Source organism: Octopus sinensis, linkage group LG12 (genome assembly GCF_006345805.1).
Source record: "Octopus sinensis linkage group LG12, ASM634580v1, whole genome shotgun sequence".
Lineage (NCBI taxonomy): Eukaryota > Metazoa > Mollusca > Cephalopoda > Octopoda > Octopodidae > Octopus > Octopus sinensis.
Genome location: NC_043008.1, coordinates 9,399,377 through 9,421,876, shown reverse-complemented (window position 1 = coordinate 9,421,876; position 22,500 = coordinate 9,399,377). Strand labels below are relative to the sequence as shown.

The following is a 22,500-nucleotide window of genomic DNA, read 5'->3' as shown; positions in this document are numbered from 1 at the left end:
ACCGCAACAACCACAAAAATTGCAGCCACTGTCTTTTTTTTTTTTTGTCTTTAGTCCAGTAATTTCTTATCCAGAATTATTTTCTTTTATACATATTCCTGGATACGCAGTGAATCATCACTTTGATTCTCTTTGCTATGTTTTAGACGTGTATCAGTCAAACATCACGTGCAAACGTCAATACTTTCACGTGATCGGTCTATTAAGTAACCAATCAGCGTCAAGCCATCGCGTGATCCAATTTTCTAGAATTTTCTGCTTGTACTCTATATGAAACCGCTTTTGGCGGTAAATAATTGCAGAGCGTGAGAAGACGTCTGAGCGATATACGTTTCCACTCTAGCCAGACGGACCCCGTAAACGGCTGAGACAAAGTGCCAAATGTTGAGGCAGTTGCAAGTTGTGTCCACACTCTCACCACAACCAGACGGTTAAGGCAGATGGCCGATAGTCTACAGGAATCTTCCCCGACACGAATATAGCACAATTGTTTTCAGTTATGATGGGCCAGCCACAGATTGCTATATCAGTAAACTCCAAGCAGAATATGTCTCTCTCAGTATTTAACTATTGCAGTTATTATTTGTAAAAGACCAATACAGTTAAAACTTCATGTGCAATAATAGACTCTCCCGAGAAATACATATTCATTCAGCAACACACTGCAACTCACGATGTTTCACTAATGATATTTCAGAAGTTGAGGGGACTTGGCTACGAAGTTCTTCCCCACCCAGTTTATTCCCCATACATTTCTCCTACCGACTACCACTATTTCAAGCACCTTGATGGTTTCCTGCGAGAGGAGTTCAAAAATCAAACCGATGCTGAAAGTGCGTTCAAAGAGTTCATCAGTTCCAGAACTCCAGATTTTTGTGTTAACGGAATAAACAAACTTGTAACTCGTTGGCAACAATGTGTTGATTGTAATGGTACTTAACATTGATAAATGAAATTTTAATCCCTTTGTCTGTCCTTGTTTGTCCCCTCTCTGTTTAGCCCCTTGTGGGCAATGAAGAAATAAGAAACGTTAGCACGCCTGTGTTTACGTTCTGAGTTCAAATTCCGCTGAGGCCGACTTTGCCCCACCCAAATTTGGGACTTTGTACCTAGAGTAGAGAAGATTATATAATGCTACCGTTCATATTTGTATCTTTCGGTGTTCTTGAGATTTTCCTCAAATGAGGAAACCAGAAATATCACTGGAACACGCATACATAATTGTTCTGCAATATTCATGAGCTGCTTGGATTTAGGGAGGGCTGATAACGTGTTCTGTAAAAATTATGTGAAAACAGACTCTGCGTGCGTCCGTGCGTACGTGCGTGCTTGCCTGCGAGCGTGTGCGTGTACCTATGCTTGTCTGTGTGCGTGCGGCTATGTCCTTATGTTTGTACATTCCATAATCTGCCCTAATTACATCGTTTCTGGTCCAATTATGCATTAAAAGAAATAGAGCAAGATCAATAAAAAGTAGAAACGAAAAGCTAAACATAAATCGATCCAAAAATGTAAGTCGAACTATTTCTCTACTATCCTTAAACTATAATAAAGTTGTTAATTCACAGAATAAGACGGCAGCAATCAATGGCTCTGTTGACTGATTGGCTCGGATTTAATCTGATGTTTAAAGAAGGAATCTATGGAATTACGGACTGCTGTCGTTGCACCGAGATACTTTCATCGATTAATCATTATGTTTAGAAAGTGAAGGAAATAAAATGGTAATGTTGTTGAAAGAAGAATTGTATAAAAGAAGTCAAACAAACTGGAGATGCTCTAATGTACTTCAGGCTACTGTTGGTTGTGTATCGCCGAAATACTTGCAGACGTGCGAGCCATGGCTTAATTATGCCCACAATAATCAGTTATGAAAGAAATTGACTGTTGTAACATGTCAAGTCTATCTTTATTAGGAAAGCAGGGTGGTGCCATAGTTTCTACAAAGCCTACAAGACTAAGTGGAAATAAAACTATTGATGTTTGGTTGGAAAGTCCGCAGGTCAATGTATAAAATGAGGAGAACGGAGGCGGGAAAGTTCCTTAAAGTGGTGGGTGGGTCTACGCTAGAATGGTTTGGATAAAGTTAGCACAGATTTTACGAGGGAAATAGAAGAAAAGTAAGGGGAAACAAGTAAGCTTTGAAGTCGGTAACATCTAGTAATACAGGTAAGTCGCCATGATAGATCGTTAGCCACTACACACATTTTTTTCTCTCCTTGTTTCTCTCCTTGTTTTTTCTGTGTCCCTTTCTGTAGAAGAGCGTAGGCTCGAAACGTAAAAGACTTTTTCTATTCCTGAGCGTTATACTAATACATCTGTTTGTTTTGTACATCACCTGTCTTCATCTTTTGTTTTTTTCGTAAACTTCCCCTAATCATTGTAGCTATTGTAGAAGAGACAAAGGCAGGGATATATTGTGTACATAGAAAACTGGTTGTAACGTACTGACGAATGAAGATTAACAGTCAGCCTAAAGATTTTCTCATGCATTCAGGACTGTGTGTAGCAAAACCATCCTTCGGAAACTGAGAGCACTTTACAGAGCAGGGGTTCTTAACCCTTTTAATATCTGGGCCAGATCCAAAACCTGGATTTTTTTCAGGGGGCTGCACCAAAAAAAAAAAAAGGGAAAACACAAAAAAAAAAAGAATTTATTATATCTATAGGAAAAAGACCGCCGGTAGCCGCCAAAAGGATGCTTGAAGGCTTCATGCGGCCCCGAGGGCCACGGTTGAGAAATGCTGACATAGAGAGTCAGCAACGGGTCATGGTTGATTTATTTTCTGATTTTGAACGAGAAATGCGACTTTTGGCATGAGATTCTTGAAATTTTAAAAATACCTGATTTAATGAAAATTTTTCAGTGTTTGCGAAGCTCCGAATTCTATTGAGTATTTTACTTTCTTCACCTTTTATTTGTTTGAGTCATTGGATTGCGGCTATGCTGGAGCACTGCTTTGAAGAATTTTTGTCGAATATATCGACCCTATTCCTTATTTTGCCAAACCGCTAGGTTATGGGAACAATCCGATACCAGTTACAAAACGGTGGTGAAAACAAACACAAACATACACGCACGCACAAGACGGGCTTCCATTCAGTTTCCGTATGCAAAATTTACTCACAAGGTATTGGTCGACCCGAGGCTGTTGTAAAAGACACTTACTCATATCAGTTCAAATTCCACGGAGGTCGACTTTGCTTTTCATCTTTTCGGGATTGTTAAAACAAGCACCAGTTTAGCCCTGGGGGTCGATGTAATCGACTTACAACCCACCTCGAACTATTGCTGGCCTTGTACCAAAATATGAAGCCAATATGTAATGAGTATTTTCTCTCTCGTTTGTGTATGTGTGTGTATATAAATATATATGTGTGTGTGTATATATATATGTGTGTGTGTGTGTGTATACAGAGTATACACACATATACGTGTATAGTAGTAGCGGTAGTAGTGTAATAAGTCATTTCCTACGGTATATATATTTACTTTATCAACGGCAACTTGAAGCAGAGATGTCAAGTGCATTAAATAAATAATTCAAATCTCAGACATTAAGGACCTAAGTGTCGATAATAAATCTTATAGTTTATCTCGTTATGAGGCCCGAGATATTTAGAAGAGAGAAGCTAGGAATTGATGATGTCCATAAGTTTTCAGATTAGTTTAGTTGTATACAGTCGAGCAGTAATATGTCTGAAAAAGGTGGATCCTTCACCAATCTCCACGATGAGCATTCTGTTGTTTAACTGAACTATTTACTCGTTAAATAAACATGTAAGAAAAGGCGGTGAGCTGGCAGAATCGTTAGCACGCCAGGCGAAATGCTTAGTGGTCTTTCGTCTTTCTTTACATTCTGAGTTCAAATTCCACCGAGGTCGACTTTGCCTTTCATTCTTTCGGGGTCGATTAAATAAGTACCTATTACGCACTGGGGTCGATATAATCGACTTAATCCGTTTGTCTGTCCTTGTTTGTCCCCTCTGTGTGTAGCCCCTTGTGGGTAGTAAAGAAATAGGTATTGCGTCTTTCTTTACGTTCTGAGGTCAAATTCCGCCTAGGTCGACTTTGCCTTTCATCCTTTAGGGGTCAATGAATTAAGTACCAGTGCGTACTGGAGTCGATCTAATCGACTGCACCCCTCCCGTAAAATTTCGGGCCTTGTGCCTAAAGTAGAATAGAATATGTCTGAAGAAGACGGATCCTTCACCAATCTCTACGATGGGCATTCCGTTGTTTAACTGAACTCATTAAATAAACATGTAAGTAAAGGCAGCTAGCTGGTAGAATCGTTAGCATGCTGGGCGAAACGTTTGGGGGGTTATTCGTCCCTCCTTAGGTTTTGAGTTCAGATTCCGCCGACGTCGACTTTACTTTTCTACTCCCGACGTCATACTTTCGGGGTCGATAAAGTAAGTACCAGTTGATCACTGGAATCTCTATGTTATCGACTTACCCCTTCGACGAAATCGCTGGCCTAGTGCCAAAATTTGAAACGTAATTAACATGTAAGTGGGTGAGTATTCCGTAGACGTTTGCACCTTTAATACAATACATGACGAGACTGGATCTTAGAATTTCAAGGCGGCCAGCTGGCAGAATCGTTAAGCACGCCGGATGAAATGCCAAGCGGTATTTCGTCTGCCGTTACGTTCTGAGTTCAAATTCCGCCGAGGTCGACTTTGCCTTTCATCCTTTCGGGTCGATTAAATAAGTACCAGTTACGCACTGGGGTTGATGTAATCGACTTAATCCGTTTGTCTCTCCTTGTTTGTCCTCTTTGTGTTTAGCACCTGGTGTTTAGCGCCTTGTGGGTAGTAAAGAAATAGACTGGATCTTAGAATTTCAGGAACAATACAGCTGACGAGACTCCACACAGTTTTTAGCCACCTAATTTCAATCACAAAATTTGGGTCAATCTGAGATTAAGGTAAAATATACTTGATGACAGAGGTGCTACCGTGTGGGATTGAACTTACGGCTCAGGATTTCGAAGAGAACATATTAACTATTAAGCGCTGTTTGCGTCCTGTCTTTGAACTTATAAACCATAAATATTAGAAATGGGGGGGAAATGTTAGCGCTTCTACATGGTAGCGTAAGCTGCTAGAAACAGCGGCTAAATCTTCCTTCAATAATTCTCTACTGTTCAAGAAAGCGAGGATAATATATTAGATATATGATGCCTGAAAGTAAAATAAGTTGGTCATGGCAGAATAATTTAGATCATTGCTAGACTCGATCAGGCCAAGAAAAAGAAAAAAAAAAGCAATACAATACTAAGATTAAAGAATTGAATAAGTTTTGGGGATATTTAAACAATTCTACAAGATGGATGGACAAATCGTTTTTTTTTCTTTTTCTTAAGAGTGTCTATAAACTTACAAAAATGTTCCGCATCAGCAAGTTTTTCAGGAAAGCTTTTTATTCAATTTCTTTGTGTGACAAATGAACAAATTAAGAGAAATTTTTTATACTTAAAGATTTGGCTTTTTTTCGATAAAAAATCTTATTTTTAGAACCAACGGAGACTATTTGCATAGTTGCTCAACCTACCACAAAAAGAAACAAATCTCCCTCATCTATTATATAAAATCCGTTCTCTCTGTCTGTCTGTGTGTGTGTGTCTTCTAGGATCTCGGGCATCCTCCATCCGATTGCGCTCAAATTTGATATGTAGATACCGACAATATCAGGGCATGTATAAGTCTTGAAAAAATTACAAAAATCGATTCCAGGTGAGAATGCGATCGATAAAGCATTCTTTAGAATAGAAAAAAGTCTATCTTTATTTCTTCTTCTGCTGGTGTCTCAAATTTAGGTTAAATGAGTGTTTGTCAAAGGGGAGACCTATGGGACGGTGGGACAAACGAAATATACACCGCCAGAAGTTCTTGTTGACAAAAAACAGCAGTATCTTTATTCAGCTGAATACACGTCATTGATTGGTTGAAATTACCGAAATAGGACAACTTTAACGTGAAATAACTTCGTAACTATAAGTTTTTCTCAAAAATGCTAAGAGTAAAAGATGTTTTATATGACACATTCTACCAGTGTCCGAAGTTTGAAAGTGCTTAGTTATAAAAAATTATTTTTTAAATCTGTAGGTCAAAAGGTAAAGATCCCAAATTTTTGACACAAAGCTAGCAAGTTCGGGTGAGGGGTAAATCAATTACATCGACCCTCCTGCTCAACTGGTGCTTATTTTATCGACTCTGAAAGGCTGATAAGTAAAGTCGAACTCAGAATGTAAAGACGGACGAAATGCCGCTAAGCATTTCTCCCGGTGTGCTAACAATTCTGCCAGTTCGCTGCCCTAATGATAATCCCTATTAACTGTAAAATTGTCTTTACTTTTCCTATTCGTAAAACACCGACCTTTTGCCTGTATAGGAAACCTAGATGACTGATGAAAGGGGTAGAAATAGCCAACAAAATAAAGTATCATCTAAATGTATTTAGTTTGATCTCTTTGAGATTCAAGTTCAAAACCCGTGAGAGTTAACTTTATTTTCATATCCTGGAACCCAGATCTAATCACCGTCTTTCATAAGCTGATTGAAACTTTGGAGGCATTGAGAATCGAAATAAATCAATAAATTAATGAAGCTATTAAAAATATTTCTTTAAACTGGAGACATTGGCAGCAACTATTTCGCCGAGAATGCAAAATCGATGGCTGCGAGGCGTAATAGTCTGCTCTTTGTTACGATTAATAAAAAGAGACCAAATTGAGCCACCACCACCGAACAAAATGTAACAAAACACTGTTTAAGCATCGATTATTTCCCTTGGAGAAAATGAAATTATAATTGTTCTCAAGACTGTGTATGGAGATGAATCTTTCTTCTACATTAATTACGCAGTCAATTTGTAATGCAATTATATGTGGAAATACGAATTATATTCATTAGGGAATTAAACATACCAAGACATTCACCACATTTCAATAATATGCAAATAAGCCATTTCTTAATTGTTCATGAGAGAAGAGGCAACACCTTTGAGCAATAGGAAATTCCCCTGTGACTCAGTTTCGATTCTCGGTCGGTACTAATTCATTTACTTTGTTTATAGTGGATGAAATAAATATGAACATTATTGTAGGCCCCATTTATCCTACCAGCCAAAACTTAAGGTTTCACTGTCTTTACAACAAAGAAAACTAATATTTTAAGGAAGTGTCTGGAGCGTTGTAGATACAGAAGCAAGATCCTGTGACATGATTTCGATTCCACTGGAAGATAAGACAGGCCAACAAAAACGTTTTTCCTCTGTTGTCAAACATTTTGAACTTAAAATTAAGGGGTTTTGAGTCACAGAATCTGAAAATGACATCCGTGGATATTTGGTGTATTCACTTCGTTGCCCAGGAGAAAACTGACTATTTTAAAGTACATGCATATCACACACTTGGGTATCTTGAAATTTAGACGCGGTGATAAAAAATGGACTCCATGTTTGGATTCAGCATGTCAAACAAAAAACAAAAATAAAACTTCAAATCAGGTTAGAATGTTTTGACAAAATACCTTTGAGTTGTGTAATTTATTTTACTTCGGCCGCTTATGTCTTTGAGTTGAGCTATAAAGTTACACAATCTCATTCTATGCACTTGACACTTAAGTAAGGCAATAGTTTTAATAGTTTTATAAATCTCTGCCTAAGTAGAAAATGCATACTGTAAGCAAATAATCTTTTCTACAATATGCACAAAGCCTGATGTTTCGTGGGAGGAGGCTAGTCGGTTACATCGACCCCTCTCCTCAACAGGAACTTCTTTTGTCTACTCCGAAAGGATGAAAAGCAAAGTCGAACTCAGAACGTAGAGCTGGTTGAAATGAGGTTAAGCATTTTGTCCGGTGTGCTAACGATTAAAATATGTTCGCAAATAATAAATGCACCAATCAATATCCTCATCATAAATATTTGGACATCTGGAGACTATTGTCTCGTGTCCTGAAACTCATTGGGTCGATTACTTGATTTCCAAGGCGTATAAGTGACCGAGAGCATAACATTCCACTTTGAACTGGACATTGGTCATAACATGGTCATTCATTTACAACTAGATAGAACGGAGCAACACGAAATGAAGTGGTTTGCTCAAGGACACAACAGCCCATCTACTCCACGAATCGAAGCCACGAGTTGTCGACCGTGAGTGCAATACTCCAACCACAAGGCCACAGATCTTCACCACGAACAAACAAGTTTATAGAAATTCGTAATTTCCCTATCCTTTTGTGAAGATGTCAGAATAATGAATGTGAACTCCAGAACAACCTTGCTTAACGTGTTATGATGACAGTATAGATTTCAAGAAACTCACTAATCTTTAAAAATGAAAAAAAAAATCTAACAACCAGCAACAAATGTTTGTGGATAATATATTTGTTTTCTTGCACAGACAGCCATATCAGGAGACTTTCAAACAAGAAGTCACTTATTAAGTAACAAATTAACACAAGAGACTTTTCTGAAATTGATTTCCAGAGCCATCCTCGCCATTACAGTGTGAAAGAAAGATAATTGCTGATTCATATTCGTTCTTCTTAAATTTCCTGTAAACAACGACGAAAGTATTAGAACATTCACTTCAATACACTCACGTGTATATAAATGTACATAAATACATGCATACATAGATACACACGTACGTACGTACGCGCATACATACATACATACATACATACATACATACATACATACATACATACATACATACATACATACGTACGCACATACAGGCAGAGAGACATTGCTTCCGTTATCTACATTCTTACGATGGAGCTTTGTATCTTTCTTAGAAACCAACTCCTTCTACAAAGGAGGAATTTAAATAATAAAAAACAGAAGAGAAAACACACACACACACACACACACACACACGCATGCACAGCCGTTCAAGAATTTGGACCTGGAGATCCCCATTTCCTGTGACTTCGAGGACCACCTCCCAGTGGTGTCGGGCATCAACGAAGAGCGCTCGACTACAACAAGACGACCAAAGTTTTCTTTTTTTCCAAGGTCTGGGGTCTCCCGCCCCTAAGCCCTAGACCACCACCTAATCACCCTTACCCATCTTGTTGCTTAACAACACACACACAACCGTTCAAGAATTTGGACCTGGAGGGCCACCTCCCAGTGGTATCAGGCGTCAACGAAGAGCCCTCGACTACAACAAGATGACCAAAGTTTTTTTTCCAAGGTCTGGAGTCTCCAGCCCCTAAGCCCTAGACCCTTACCCGTCTTGTTGCTTAAACAACAACAACAACACACACACAACATAACTTCGGATTAGCTATAAATATGAAAAAGAAAAAAGAAAAGAGACAACTTTCGATAATATACTTTAAATGGTAAACAAATGTAGGTGAATTGTGGTCATATTTTTCAAATAATAGGTTAGATACACTGAAATAGATTTTATTCATCGTTTTCTTCTCCGTGTGGACATGATCTGGAGAAGTTTGGAAAGGTTTCTTACAGGTCTGAACCGTACTACACGCAACCACGAGAACTGAACCCACGGATGTTATGTTTCTTGCTCAGAAATAAAAAAAATTCGTACTTACCTGTATTGGACAATGGTAGACATTATCGTTTAATTTCTCATATTTGTCCCTTTTGTTAAATGTTTGTTTTTAATGCTTTACGTAATTATTTATATTGGCGTTTTTCGAGTATTTCAAATGTTAACTGGTAATGGCACCATAGTCTGTTGAAAATCAAGGAAATAGAAGAAATGCAATTAGACCAAGAGGCTATTAAAGTACACAGCCACGCACGCGCACACGCACAGGCACGCGTACATACACACACACACGCACATAGACAGGCACGCGCACACACATACGTATACTGATACGTACACATATGAATATGTACATACCTATAGATACATCTATATGCACATGTATATATATATATATATATATATATATATGTATGTATATATATATATATATAGTTAATCCAAATAAGAAAGCACAAAAAAACACAACAACGCGAGGACGTGGAACAAATATAGTATTATTGGACGCTCAAGAAAGAAGGAGAGAATGAGGGTTTAACGTTTCGAGCGGAGCTCTTCGTCGGAAACATAGGAGAAGGAAAGATCCAGAGAAGGGAAGACAGAGGAAAAAATCACTAACGGTACACACGAGGTCAATATATATATATATATATATTATATATATATATATATATATATATATATATATATAATATATATATATGTATATATATATATATATATGTATATAGATAAAACTTACTTGGAAGTGGATGCGTGGCGTTCCATCATATAATAACAAAATAATAAATAAAACGTATGCATATATACATACATATATGTACGTACCTACATCTACATGTGTATATACGTGCATATATAGGTACAGGACACGAAAAAAACGTCGAACACCATGAGAAACGAAAACATAAAAACAGAACCGTGGAAACAGACATTTTTTAAACAACGAAAAAACAGGGTACAAGACATACAACACAAGGAAAATTCCCCTTCTTCAGCCGCCTCCGTTTCGTCTACTCCGTGTACCCATATATGCATGTATATATACTTATAGATGTAGGTACGTACATATATGCATGTATATATGCATATGTTTTACTTATTATTTTGTTAATATATATATATATATATATATATATATATATAGTCAAAAAGTAATGCCGTTTTGTTTAGGACAGGTATAATTACCAACACAGGAACATGTATCATACATCAAAATGTATGCAGCGAAATATTCCCGAACGTTTTAGGTCTTTTGTTAGTCAGGTGTTCAGCAGGACGGAAAGCGGGAAAGGAATAAAGAAACGCAGACATTTGAGTATTCCTGTAACCATATACTAATGAGCGTTGGTGATATGTATCTCGTATACAATGATTACAAACAACCTTTATGACTTCACTAGCACACGGCAGAAACACATTGACCATTCAAATATCAGCATTCTGTCATTCCGTTTCGTTTTGTGTCCAGTGGAGATTTTGGATCCCCCGAGGTTGTAGTTGGTGAAAACTTCAATACAACAAACGGTAGATTCTGTAAGGCTAACATGCAGCTTGATATCATCTTGGGAATTGGTACGGTTTTATGATAAACGATGTCACATGGGGAAGAGATTTTTTGTGTTGATGCAGTCTAACTGCGATGCAAAGTCAGTTAAATATTCATAACTTAATTTTATATTGTTTTGGCTCAATATTTTATGGATTTCGTGGTAGCTATGGATGGTGGGGAAGTATGCATATAATTATTTTTAAAAAGCGCTTAGTGTTGTGATTTTAAAGAAGTGCTAAGCGTACAACGAGGCTGAATAGTGGGTTAAACCACAAAATATTTAGTGTTCGTTGTTTGTATGGGCGTGATATGATAGCTTTGTTTTCTATGTAACTAATGATTTTAACTTATATTTTTAACTGTTCAGTGCTAAATTTGAGTTCAGTGAATATCAGACTGAAATTCCTTATGGTCACCTCTTAACTACTCCAAATTCAAACATATTTAGATTTCCTAATTTATTTACGTATTGTTTACCCCTCCATCTCATTCTGAACGTTATTGTATCTCCCCAATTGTCGTATCTCCATCTTCATTTGTTTTAGTTACCCCTATAGTCAGTATCGACACTTGTTTTTAATCGTCACTGAATCGTTTGTACAAGAACCTCTGCATTGGAAAAGTACTACATTCGAGAAAAAACTTGTAATACGAAATCAATCTCGTAACTCGAAATTAGTTTTCCCTTTGATTCTGATGTTATGAATTAATAATGAATTCAGAAGAATTTATTTTCGAAAAAATAACTACAAAAACTAACAATATGAGCTATTTCATACATAAACATGACAAAAATTTTGAAAGCAATATTTTTAGTTCCGTGTCTCTTTTGGGTCGCCAGGATATCAATAACGACTTAGTCTGTGACATGCTGTGATTTAAGAGAGGGATACATTGTGATGGCTTGTAATTATTTTCTACTGATCCGTACTCATCACTGCAAAATAAAAAAAATCCCTCTTGAGTTTTGCTGTGCTGCAACTGTCTGCCATGAAGAACTCTAGCACTCGACAATGCTAAGTGAAACGAAACTTGAATTTTCTGAGTCCAAATCCCGCCTACCTGGAGAAGGCAACGGAAAACCACTCCATTATTCATCTTAAAGCTAGTCATCAGAGACGAAACTCCAGTAATCTACTTAATTGCAGCAGTGGAGGGTACGGGCTCTCCCAGGTCGTACAGAGTGTGCTGGATAAGATTCACATGCGCTGGACCTGCTTAAGGGCAGATCACCACTAAACTACAGACATGAGTAAGGTCTTTAACTTTATTTCCCCTGTGGCATTTCCTCCAAGATGAAGCGTCAGGGGACTTTTGGGAGCTTTAAATTCTGGTGTTGATTTTTCTTATCGAGAAATAAAACTTCTTATTGGTTTGAGTTACCAGAAAAGGAGACACTCAGTGCTAAGAAAGCATCGTGTCTATGATATATCGTAGACTTTCTGATAGAATATACCCCATGACGATATCATCGTAAGTTTTCAATTTACATTTATAAATTTCAATTTATTTCGACAAGAACTTTGACAGACTGTAGTGAAAGGAAACCGAGATATGTTTATGTTCATAACTTTTTCAAGTGCATAAGTGAAAAATATCAAATCAAACAATCCCAAATGGGATTCGAAATGCTTGAATGGACGCATCTTTACGAGAGCTTATCCTTTCTGTGATGTACATCGAATGAAATGAACTCAATCGTTCGTGAAAAATGTTTCGTCTGTATTTCTTTATGACTTGACCGTATATTTGTGGAGAGAACTGATGATTTCATGCCATTCCTAACAACATAAGCGAGCTAAACAAGTGAAATAATCTCAAACGATACGTGAGAATGTTTGGTGGCTTCAGCTTGCAGGGGGAATGGTGTTAAGCTTAACAATAAAGATGTTGAATTTCCATTTATAAATGGTTATCAAATATTAAATAACATGGGGGGGGGGGGGGGGAATAGAGAGAGATGAGAAAAAGCGGGAGTGAAAGAGAGAGTAACGATGCATATAGTTATGGTTATGTTAGTGGTGATGGTTTTGATGGTGGAGGTAATGGCGGCGGCAGCGGCAACGGCAGTTGTGGTGGTGGTTTGGGTCACGGTGTTGGTGGAGGTGCAACTGGTGGTGGTAGTGGTTGCAGTAATCAGATATTATCATTAGAAGTAAGCTCAACACGAAGACACAAATACAATGCCATTTCACGATTCCAACTCAGATAAGACCCAGAAACTTGTTTAAATGCATAAGTTATCAGTAAAAAGAGGATTAAACTGAACGCTTTTGACAATATGGTCGATATTAGATTCAGCGTTGTTGTTGTTTTGTTGTGTTGTTGTTGACGTTGGTGTAGTTCCTTGTCGTAACGGTACAAGTATAGACTGTAGTAGTAGTAGTATTAGTATTAGTAGTAGTAGTAGTAGTAGTAGTAGTAGTAGCAGCAGCAGTAGCAGCTGCAGTAGTAGTAGTAGTGTCATCGTAGTTATAGTGCTGATGAAACGACCGTGACACTACTACTACTACTACTAGCAGCAGCAGTAGCAGCAGCAGCAGCAGCAGCAGTAGTAGTAGTAGTAGTAGTAGTGTAGTAGTAGTAGTAGTAGTAGCAGCAGCAGCAGCAGTTGCATATCATCGTAGGTACAGTACTGATGAAATAATCGTGACATTATTATTATTATTATTATTATATTATTATTATTATTATTATTATTATTATATTATTATTATTATTATTATTATTATTATTATTATTATTATTTTCTCTTTATCATAGGTTTTATTGAAACACCTGGAATCTTGCATCGGTTTGAGTTACCACTCGATAATGCTAAGTGAAACGAAACTTGGATTTTCTGAGTCCAAATATATACATGGAGCAATCACCATGTATATATGTAATCCCCCTACATAGTTTGTGGCCATGTACCAATGCAAAAAAATAAAAAATAAAAAATAAAGAGCAATACATAAGGTGCAGACATTGCTGTGTGGTTAAAGAGTTCGATTTGCAACCACGCGGTTTCGGGTTCATTCCCACGATACCCTGGACAAATATTTTCTACCATAGCCCCGGATCGGCCATTGCACTGCGAGTGACTCTGGTAGTCAAAAACTGTACGGAAGCCCGTCCTATATGTATGTGTGAGTTTGTGTTTGTTCTCTAGCACCACCACTTTACAACAGGTGTTGGTTTGTTTATGTCTCGCAACTTAGCTGTTCGGAAAAAAAACGATGAAATATGTACTAGCTTAAAATATAAGTACTGAGGTCAAGTTTTTTGGACTAAACCCTTCAAGGCTGTGCCTCAGCATAGCCACAGTTCAATGACTGAAACAAGTAAAATAAATAAAAGATTTTGAAAAAGACGTTTTAGAGACGATAAAGTTTATTTTCATTCCCCTCGTTGATCTGCCACTAAACGACAACATCAACAACAACTATATTAAAAGCCTTCAGTCGCTCGACCTTGTGGAAATAACAGCTAACCCTACTTCTTTCACACACTGTATTTTCTTTGAAGAAGAAAAAGAAAAAGACACATTAAACGTTGTGGCCATAAATACTTTGTGAGTGAGAAAATGAAAGGCGGTATGGTCACATTTAGACTGCCTTTGATTCTAGATTTGCTAGATCAGGGCTGACTCCGGGCTAAAGAGCAATTTTAGATTGACAGACAAGCATTAATCCCTAATCATGCAACACGTTTCCCTCGGGGCCTATAATAGGGTTAAAGGAGATTTGAATCCCGATAGAAGCGCTGACAACGAAGCGGTTCCATGAGTAATTCTTTCAGTCCTACGACATAATGAAATAAAAGGCCAATAGATATGAGCGGAATGAAGTTCTGGCTATTTTTATCTCGTTCCACTATCTTATTTTGTATTTTCCTCTTCGATCATGTTTCCATTCCAATTCCAATTAACCAGAGACAACTGAATTTCAATTCCATTTGTCTGGAGAGAACCGAAGGGTATTAAAAGAGATGTTAGACTTTATATTGACCAGTAAACGCACATACATACATACACACACATATGTGCACACATACGTATATACGTACATATACACACATACATATATACATACAAATACACACACATATACATATGTACACATTCACACAACTATATACACAATTAACTACATACATCCGTCTATATGTACATACATGTACTCACATATATAGATTCCAACATTCGTACATACATATACATGTGCACACAAACCCGCACACACACACATACACACACATATACACATACGTAAATATGCATGTACGAATATATATATATATATATGTGTGTGTGTGTGTGTGTGTGTATGTGTGTGTGTGTGTGTGTGTGTGTGTGTGTGTGCGTGCGTGCGTATATATGCATATATGTGTATACGTGTGTCCATGTGTATTGCAAATTAGAGGACGAATCAATGGTTTGTTACTATTTTAAAAGAATATTATTTTGTAATTTAACTTGGAATTTACTTCTTTATCATTTTTTTAAGAAAGAAAAAAAAGAAAGATATTGACTTCACAGTGTATTGAGAGAAGCACTATGCTGGGATTACACTGTGATCATTTAAAAAGACAGATAGAATGTTACAGTCAGTTTTTACCAAAGATATATATATAGATTGCTCTGATTTCAACCAAAGATATATATAGATTGCTCTGATTGGTTCAAAGTTACAGATTGTTAAGGACAAGTTAGAGATAGCGATTTCTGTTTAATAGTATATCACTAGCAGAAAGGCGGCGAGCTGGCAGAAACGTTAACGCGCCGGGCGAAATTTTTAGCGGTATTTTGTCTGCCGCTACGTTCTGAGTTCAAATTCCGACGAGGTCGACTTTGCCTTTCATCCTTTCGGCAAAGTCGACCTCGACGGATTAATAATCGACTCCAAAAGGATGAAAGGCAAAGTCGACCTCGGCGGAATTTGAACAGAGAACGTAAAGACAAGATGAAATACCTTTTTCTTTAGTACCCACAAGGGGCTAAACATAGAGGGGACAAACAAGGACAGACAAAGGGATTAAGTCGATTATATCGATCCCAGTGCGTAAATGGTACTTATTTAATCGACCCCGAAAGGATGAAAGGCAAAGTCGACCTCGGCGGAATTTGAACTCAGAACGTAACGGCAGACGAAATACCGCTAAACATTTCGCCTGACCATGCTAACAATTCTGCCAGCTCGCCACCTTGTATCACCTACAATATTAAACACCTTACTGACAGAAATTCAGAGCAGTGGCCATATTTAGACAACGAAATTGGTAGTTCTTATTGATTCTATACCTTAATAGAAAATTCATAGGATTGGTAAACTCTTAAAGGAATAATCTAGTTAATCTTTTGACAGATAACAGGATCGAAATATGCAATCTTCAGGTAAGATTTACATTCCAAAATCGACTCATTTGCAGAAAAGACCGTATGTTTAGTAATTTCCTAAATAGGAATTGTTTTAACAATAACAGTATTGAATGCCATTGATACAGATGGTATATATCGATCCCACAGATTAATAGACATGCTAAAATAAATTTGTGTTGCTGATGTTGTCGCTCTAGCGACATGTTTGGTGGATGGTGACCCTAAATCGAGAATTCATTTGTTGAACGAGATTGGAGATTAAGTTATTCATTGAAGCACAAAATCTTTAATAATTCCCCATTCATGGAATGACAAACGCAGTGACAGCAATGCCGCGTGAGAGGCTTCTTACGACGATGCTAATTATGGTGTCAATAATCGTTTCTGTTATAGGCGCAAGGCCTGCAATTTTATGCGAGGGTGCAGGTTGATTACATCGACCCCAATGCTTGACTGGTACTTATTTTACCGACCCCAAATAATGAAAGGCGAAGTCGACCACGGTAGAATATGAAGACAGAACGTAGCGACGGACTAAAGACCGCTAAGCATTTCGCCCGGCGTGTTAACGATTCTGCCAGCTCCCCACCTTAATGATAATAATAATAATAATAATCATGATTATTATGATTATTATTATTATTATTATTATTATCATTATTATTATTATTATTATTATTATTATTATTATTATTATTATTATTATTATTATTATTATTATTGTTGTTGTTGTTGTTGTTGTTGTTGTTGTAACGAAGGCAATTTACAACACACATGTTTTGTTTTAGATCTACAAAGGAAAGGAAGTAAGAAATCTAGCAATTGTGTCTTCAGTTTTTCCTACCATTGAAAACCCTAGAAGGCTGGATTGAGAAGCTTTTGACTTACAAGTTTAAATATTATTGTTGTAACACCGTTACTTTGTTTTGTTTTTTTGACGTTGTGATGCATCTCTCAAAATGTCCAGATAACCAGTTTCAAAATACTACAACTGCTATAAAACGTATCAGATAGCTGTTGCGTTCAGCTCTTCCCCTTGGTATGAAATTGAAGAAAAATGATTTTTGAAAAAACTGATTTGGCACAGACAGAAAATATAAGGCCGAAATCTCCAGTGGCGACCTGACGACACATCATTGTACAAAGACGCCATAGAAATTGTAACATCCTTGTAGCACTTCAGACTGTAAATTTTATCAAGATCACACAGCAGACTAGAAACTTGATCATAACAGAAAGTTATCAAGCATAATAATTATGAGTGGCAGGCAATGTGTGACAAGAAGCCGTAAAATACCGAAGCCTTTTAGGATTCGATTTTTGAGTTCAAATCCTGCAAAGAATTTGCTTTCTTTTTCATCTCTCTGGACTAGGTTAAGAAGAAACGAAAAAGAAGCTTCTACAAGCATCGGTTGAATCGCTTATCCACCTTTCTGACAGGTTTTGTATCTGAAGAAGAAATAATCATTATTATATTACGATTGTTGGGGAAGTTGGCGTATTTGGATCTGTTGTAATCCATTCCTGGCAAAATCTCTTCTGTTATAAACCCCGAAAAGATATCGTCTGTCGAACATACGAAAACATTACAAGCAAGTCATTTTTATCATCTCTGTTAATACTGACAAAGAGACTAACGGACACAAACATGCAAACAGATGTTTGGTGATGAGGAGATGATGTGCTGAATTGTGTGTGTAGGTAAGGATTTTGGTTCCCAGCCGAGTGGTAATGGGTTCAGTCCCACTTTGCGGCGTCTTCCCCCATAGCCCCAAGCCGACTAAAAATCTTATGAGTGGATTTGGTAGAAGGAAATTGGGAAATTGAAACAAGCCCATCGTACACACACGAGGTCTGATCAATAAGTATCCGGACTCTTGCCATAGTAACGAAGCTAAAGCACACAGAGTGAAGCCGCTAAGCAAACATTTACCTTGAAATATTCTGTGCATGCGCACTAAGTTTTAACGTTCTAGTTCATTTCTGCTGTTTGCAGCAGTGTTTGAAAGGAACGTGTGTAGCGTGTGATCGTCGCATTGACCATGACAAAGTTGTCATGGCGATACCGGCTCAGAGGCCTGCGCAGAGTTGCAGAAAGTGTAGAGAAGAGTGTATGAACTGTGCATAAGTGTATGAGTAGTTCAGACGTTTCCAAGATGGCTGAAAAAATGTCGATATTAATGAATGTTCTGGGAGACCCACAACCAGTAGAACTGAGAAAAACTAATTAATATATATATATATATATTATTTATTATTTGAGGGAATAAAATCCAAACTTACAAGGAAAAAGAATTCAATTTAGAAATACTAAATCAAATTCCACACAATATAATATATATAAAATATTAGAAAAAATACCCTTTATCAATTCAAAATGAGTAATTAAATTACACCATCTAGAAAATTACATATAATAGAAAAGTTAAAATTAGAATAACAATTAAAAAGTAAAGATTAAGTAAATTACAAGAATAATATAATGTATATAATAGGTAGAAAACCTATTTGATTTGGTAGAATTTGATTTAGTATTTCTAAATTGAATTCTTTTTCCTTGTAAGTTTGGATTTTATTCCCTCAAATAATAAATAATATATTATATATATATATATCTATATAATATATATTAATTAGTTTGCTTTTATATTCAGTTATGATATGAAGAATTTTACATCAATTTATGTATGTATGTATGTATGTATGTATGTATGTATCTATCTATCTGTCTGTCTATCTCTCTGTGTACGTATGTATGTTTGTATGTATGTATTCTAAGTTATTCTCACCTGAGCTTCAAACCGTCACTACTCCTCATTAATTAATAAGGTCATATATGCATGGACTACCGAGTACTTTTTATGTTTCTAACTTCCAAAATGGGCGTGCACATATACACACGTACACATACGCACGTACGCGCGATTTATCCTCCGCCCCTACTTACATAACTATATATAATCATGCATGAGGGTAATGTAAAAAAAAAACTGTGACCCAATTCTACTCTATTTACTTTCGTTTCTTAAATAACTTCACGATCAAACCAGGAGGCTCCTGTTGGGTTACCATGATGCCTGTACTTTTAAATTCATCAAAAGTAATCAAACTGAGATATGACTGCGTAATGGTGGAAATCCAACTTCCGGTTACCTACACACATAAACAGAGTTAATCGACCCCCGGTTCTCTCTTTTGATGTGTTTTCTGAATACGTGTTTATCGGTGAAATTATAACTCGTTTCAGAAAAATAATATCGCTCTTCTTAGATGCCAAACCAACCTCCCTATGTTATCCCTACCTTATGGGGAGTTTCAATGGATACCACTCTGTTTTTCGTTTTCTGTAGTCTTGGTTTTTGCCGTATTTTGCTTTTGTGCACAGCAATCTTACCATGGCCTTAGGAAGAGAGAGAGAGAGAGAGAGAGAGATATCGAGAAAAAAAAACACAGCCAAAGGCAGCGTGGAAGCCGGTTTATTGGGGAAGCCATTTGAGCGCCCGAGGGGAATTCGTATATAGGCAACTATCTACTCATTTCATTGGTCTGTCTGTTTTCTCACTTTTCATTCATTAACATTATTTTGCTTCAAATGCATATATATGCAGGCGTGTGTGTATGTGTCTGTGTATATGTATATGTATGTATGTGATGTATGTTTGCATGTATGTATGCGTGTATATATATATATATATTCATGCATGTGTATGTATGCGTGTATATATATATATATTCATACATGTGTATGTATGCGTGATATATATATATATATATATATATATTCATGCATGTGTATGTATGCGTGTATATATATATATATATATATACACACATACACACACACTCATACATACATATTTGAAAAAAATGAATAGAAATGGTTTTTCAGATAATTTTTTCACGTGGAAAAATTATCAGAAAGGACATTTCTATTCATTTGTTCAAATATATGATATTGTACCAAGGAATTCTATTTCTTATTCTACTATATATATATATATATATGTATACATATATATACACATATATATACATATATATATATATACATACATACGTACCTACATACATGTATATATATGTATATATATATATACAAATATATATATTTATATATGTATACTGTCTGTATGTATATGTTTGTCTCTCTCTCTTTCCCCCTCTCTCTCTCTCTCTCTCTCTCTATATATATATATATATATATATATATATCACTATAACCCAATGACGTGCAGCTGTCTCTTTCGGATGTCCTCATTTGTCATCCCATTTTCCGAAAGGTCTAGGCCTATGGAAAAGTGTTGACGTGTGCAGACCTAACCAATTGGAAGCACTCGGTAAGTTACGACTTTCGTCTATCACGTTTACTCCATGCCATGTAGATCTGCAGCAGGATTGAATAGTCATGTGAGAGGTCATGGACGGAAAATTAGAAATACATATGGACAACGAGGAACCTCAAAGAGACTGTAATCGTCCGTGAAGATGGAGATAGCAATCACGTAAAAATGTATCCGCACACACACATACATAACACATATACCTATAGATATATATATATATATATATATATATATATATATATATATATTATATATATAATATATATCCGTAATAATGAAGGGTGAAATTAATTAATTTGGAAAAATTATCAATTACACCAAGTAGTCTTCGGCATGTAAAAGCCTCATTCGAGGAAAAATTAAGTAATACTAAGCAATAAGGGTTAGCAACGAGTTGCCTTACCACATACCGAATTTAGAATAGCAGTCAAAGGGTTATAGCTATTTCTTCTACTAAAATAGTAGAAGAAATAGCTATAACCCTTTGACTGCTATTCTAAATTCGGTATGTGGTAAGGCAACTCGTTGCTAAACCCTTATGCTAGTAAATATATATATATATATATAATATATATATATATATAATATATTACATATATATAGATATACAGGGTATTAATATATATAAAAATATAGACATATATATATATACATATAGTATATATATATATATATTTACTACATAACATACATACATACATACATACATACATACATACATACATACATACATATAATACACACACACACACACACACACACAATATATATATATATATTATATATATATATTTATATAATTTCAGCTGACCAAAAAGACACTCGGGTTTCAGTCGCACAGGATCTCCTTGATTGTGTCGAGAACGATGGAAACTTTTTGAAAACTTTGCCTAGGCCTCTGAGCAGATATCGTCAAGCTTTTGGCAAAATCTGATGCAGATTCTATGCTCAGCTATCTCTGTCATTGTCAATCCGATGATCACACACTACACACCTTCCTTCCAAGTACTGCTGTAAGCAGCGGAAGTGATCTGGAACGTTAAAAGCAGCGTTCGAGGTCAATTTTTGCAAAGCGGCTTCACTCCGTGTGCATTTAGCTTCGTTACTATGGCAACAGTCCAGATACTTGTTGATCAGGCCTCATATGTATTTCTTATTCATCATCGTTTTATTCTCTACAATACTAAATATTCTACATTTACTTTTTCAATTCCTTTCTGTTTTATTTTTTAGTTTCAATACGTCCTACTTTTTCCTTAAATTCCCTCCATTATTTCCATAAATATATTCTCCTAATTTAAGAGGCATGTTGTTATCTGTCTGTTTTTCCTGCTAAATTCGTATTTGAAATTCTCATCTTCATTCATTTCTCATTGTACTCCCATTCAGTTCTCAAGATGTGACACTTCCACACACACAGCTGGGACTCCATTTCTTCTGGAGACAACAGAAAAAACCTAAACAAATTCCAATTCTTAAAACAATATTTTCAGATTGTATTCTCTAAATCCTCTTCGTTCCTTTATCCTTTTCAACATCCTTCGGTTTCCTCTCATTCTTCATCTAATACGATTTCACCTCCTCCTCCACCAGCCCCTCTTCCTCATCTTCTTTTGCCTCCTCCTCTTCCTCTGCCTCACCTTCCTCTTCTTCCTCTGCCTCCTCTTCCCCTGCCTTCTATTCTTCTGCCTCTTTCTC

General features: G+C 36.5%; 1 protein-coding gene across 1 annotated transcript in view; it reads right to left on the bottom strand.

Moving 5' to 3' along the window:
- Positions 1 to 22,500, bottom strand: part of LOC115217979 (voltage-gated potassium channel subunit beta-2) — a 258,449-nt gene that overhangs the window by 169,128 nt on the left and 66,821 nt on the right. Inside the window, exon 2 of the mRNA XM_036507793.1 lies at positions 9,586 to 9,728. Within this exon, the coding sequence (XP_036363686.1) occupies positions 9,586 to 9,608 (23 nt within the window). The 5' untranslated portion in view covers positions 9,609 to 9,728. The remainder of the gene's footprint in view (positions 1 to 9,585; positions 9,729 to 22,500) is intronic.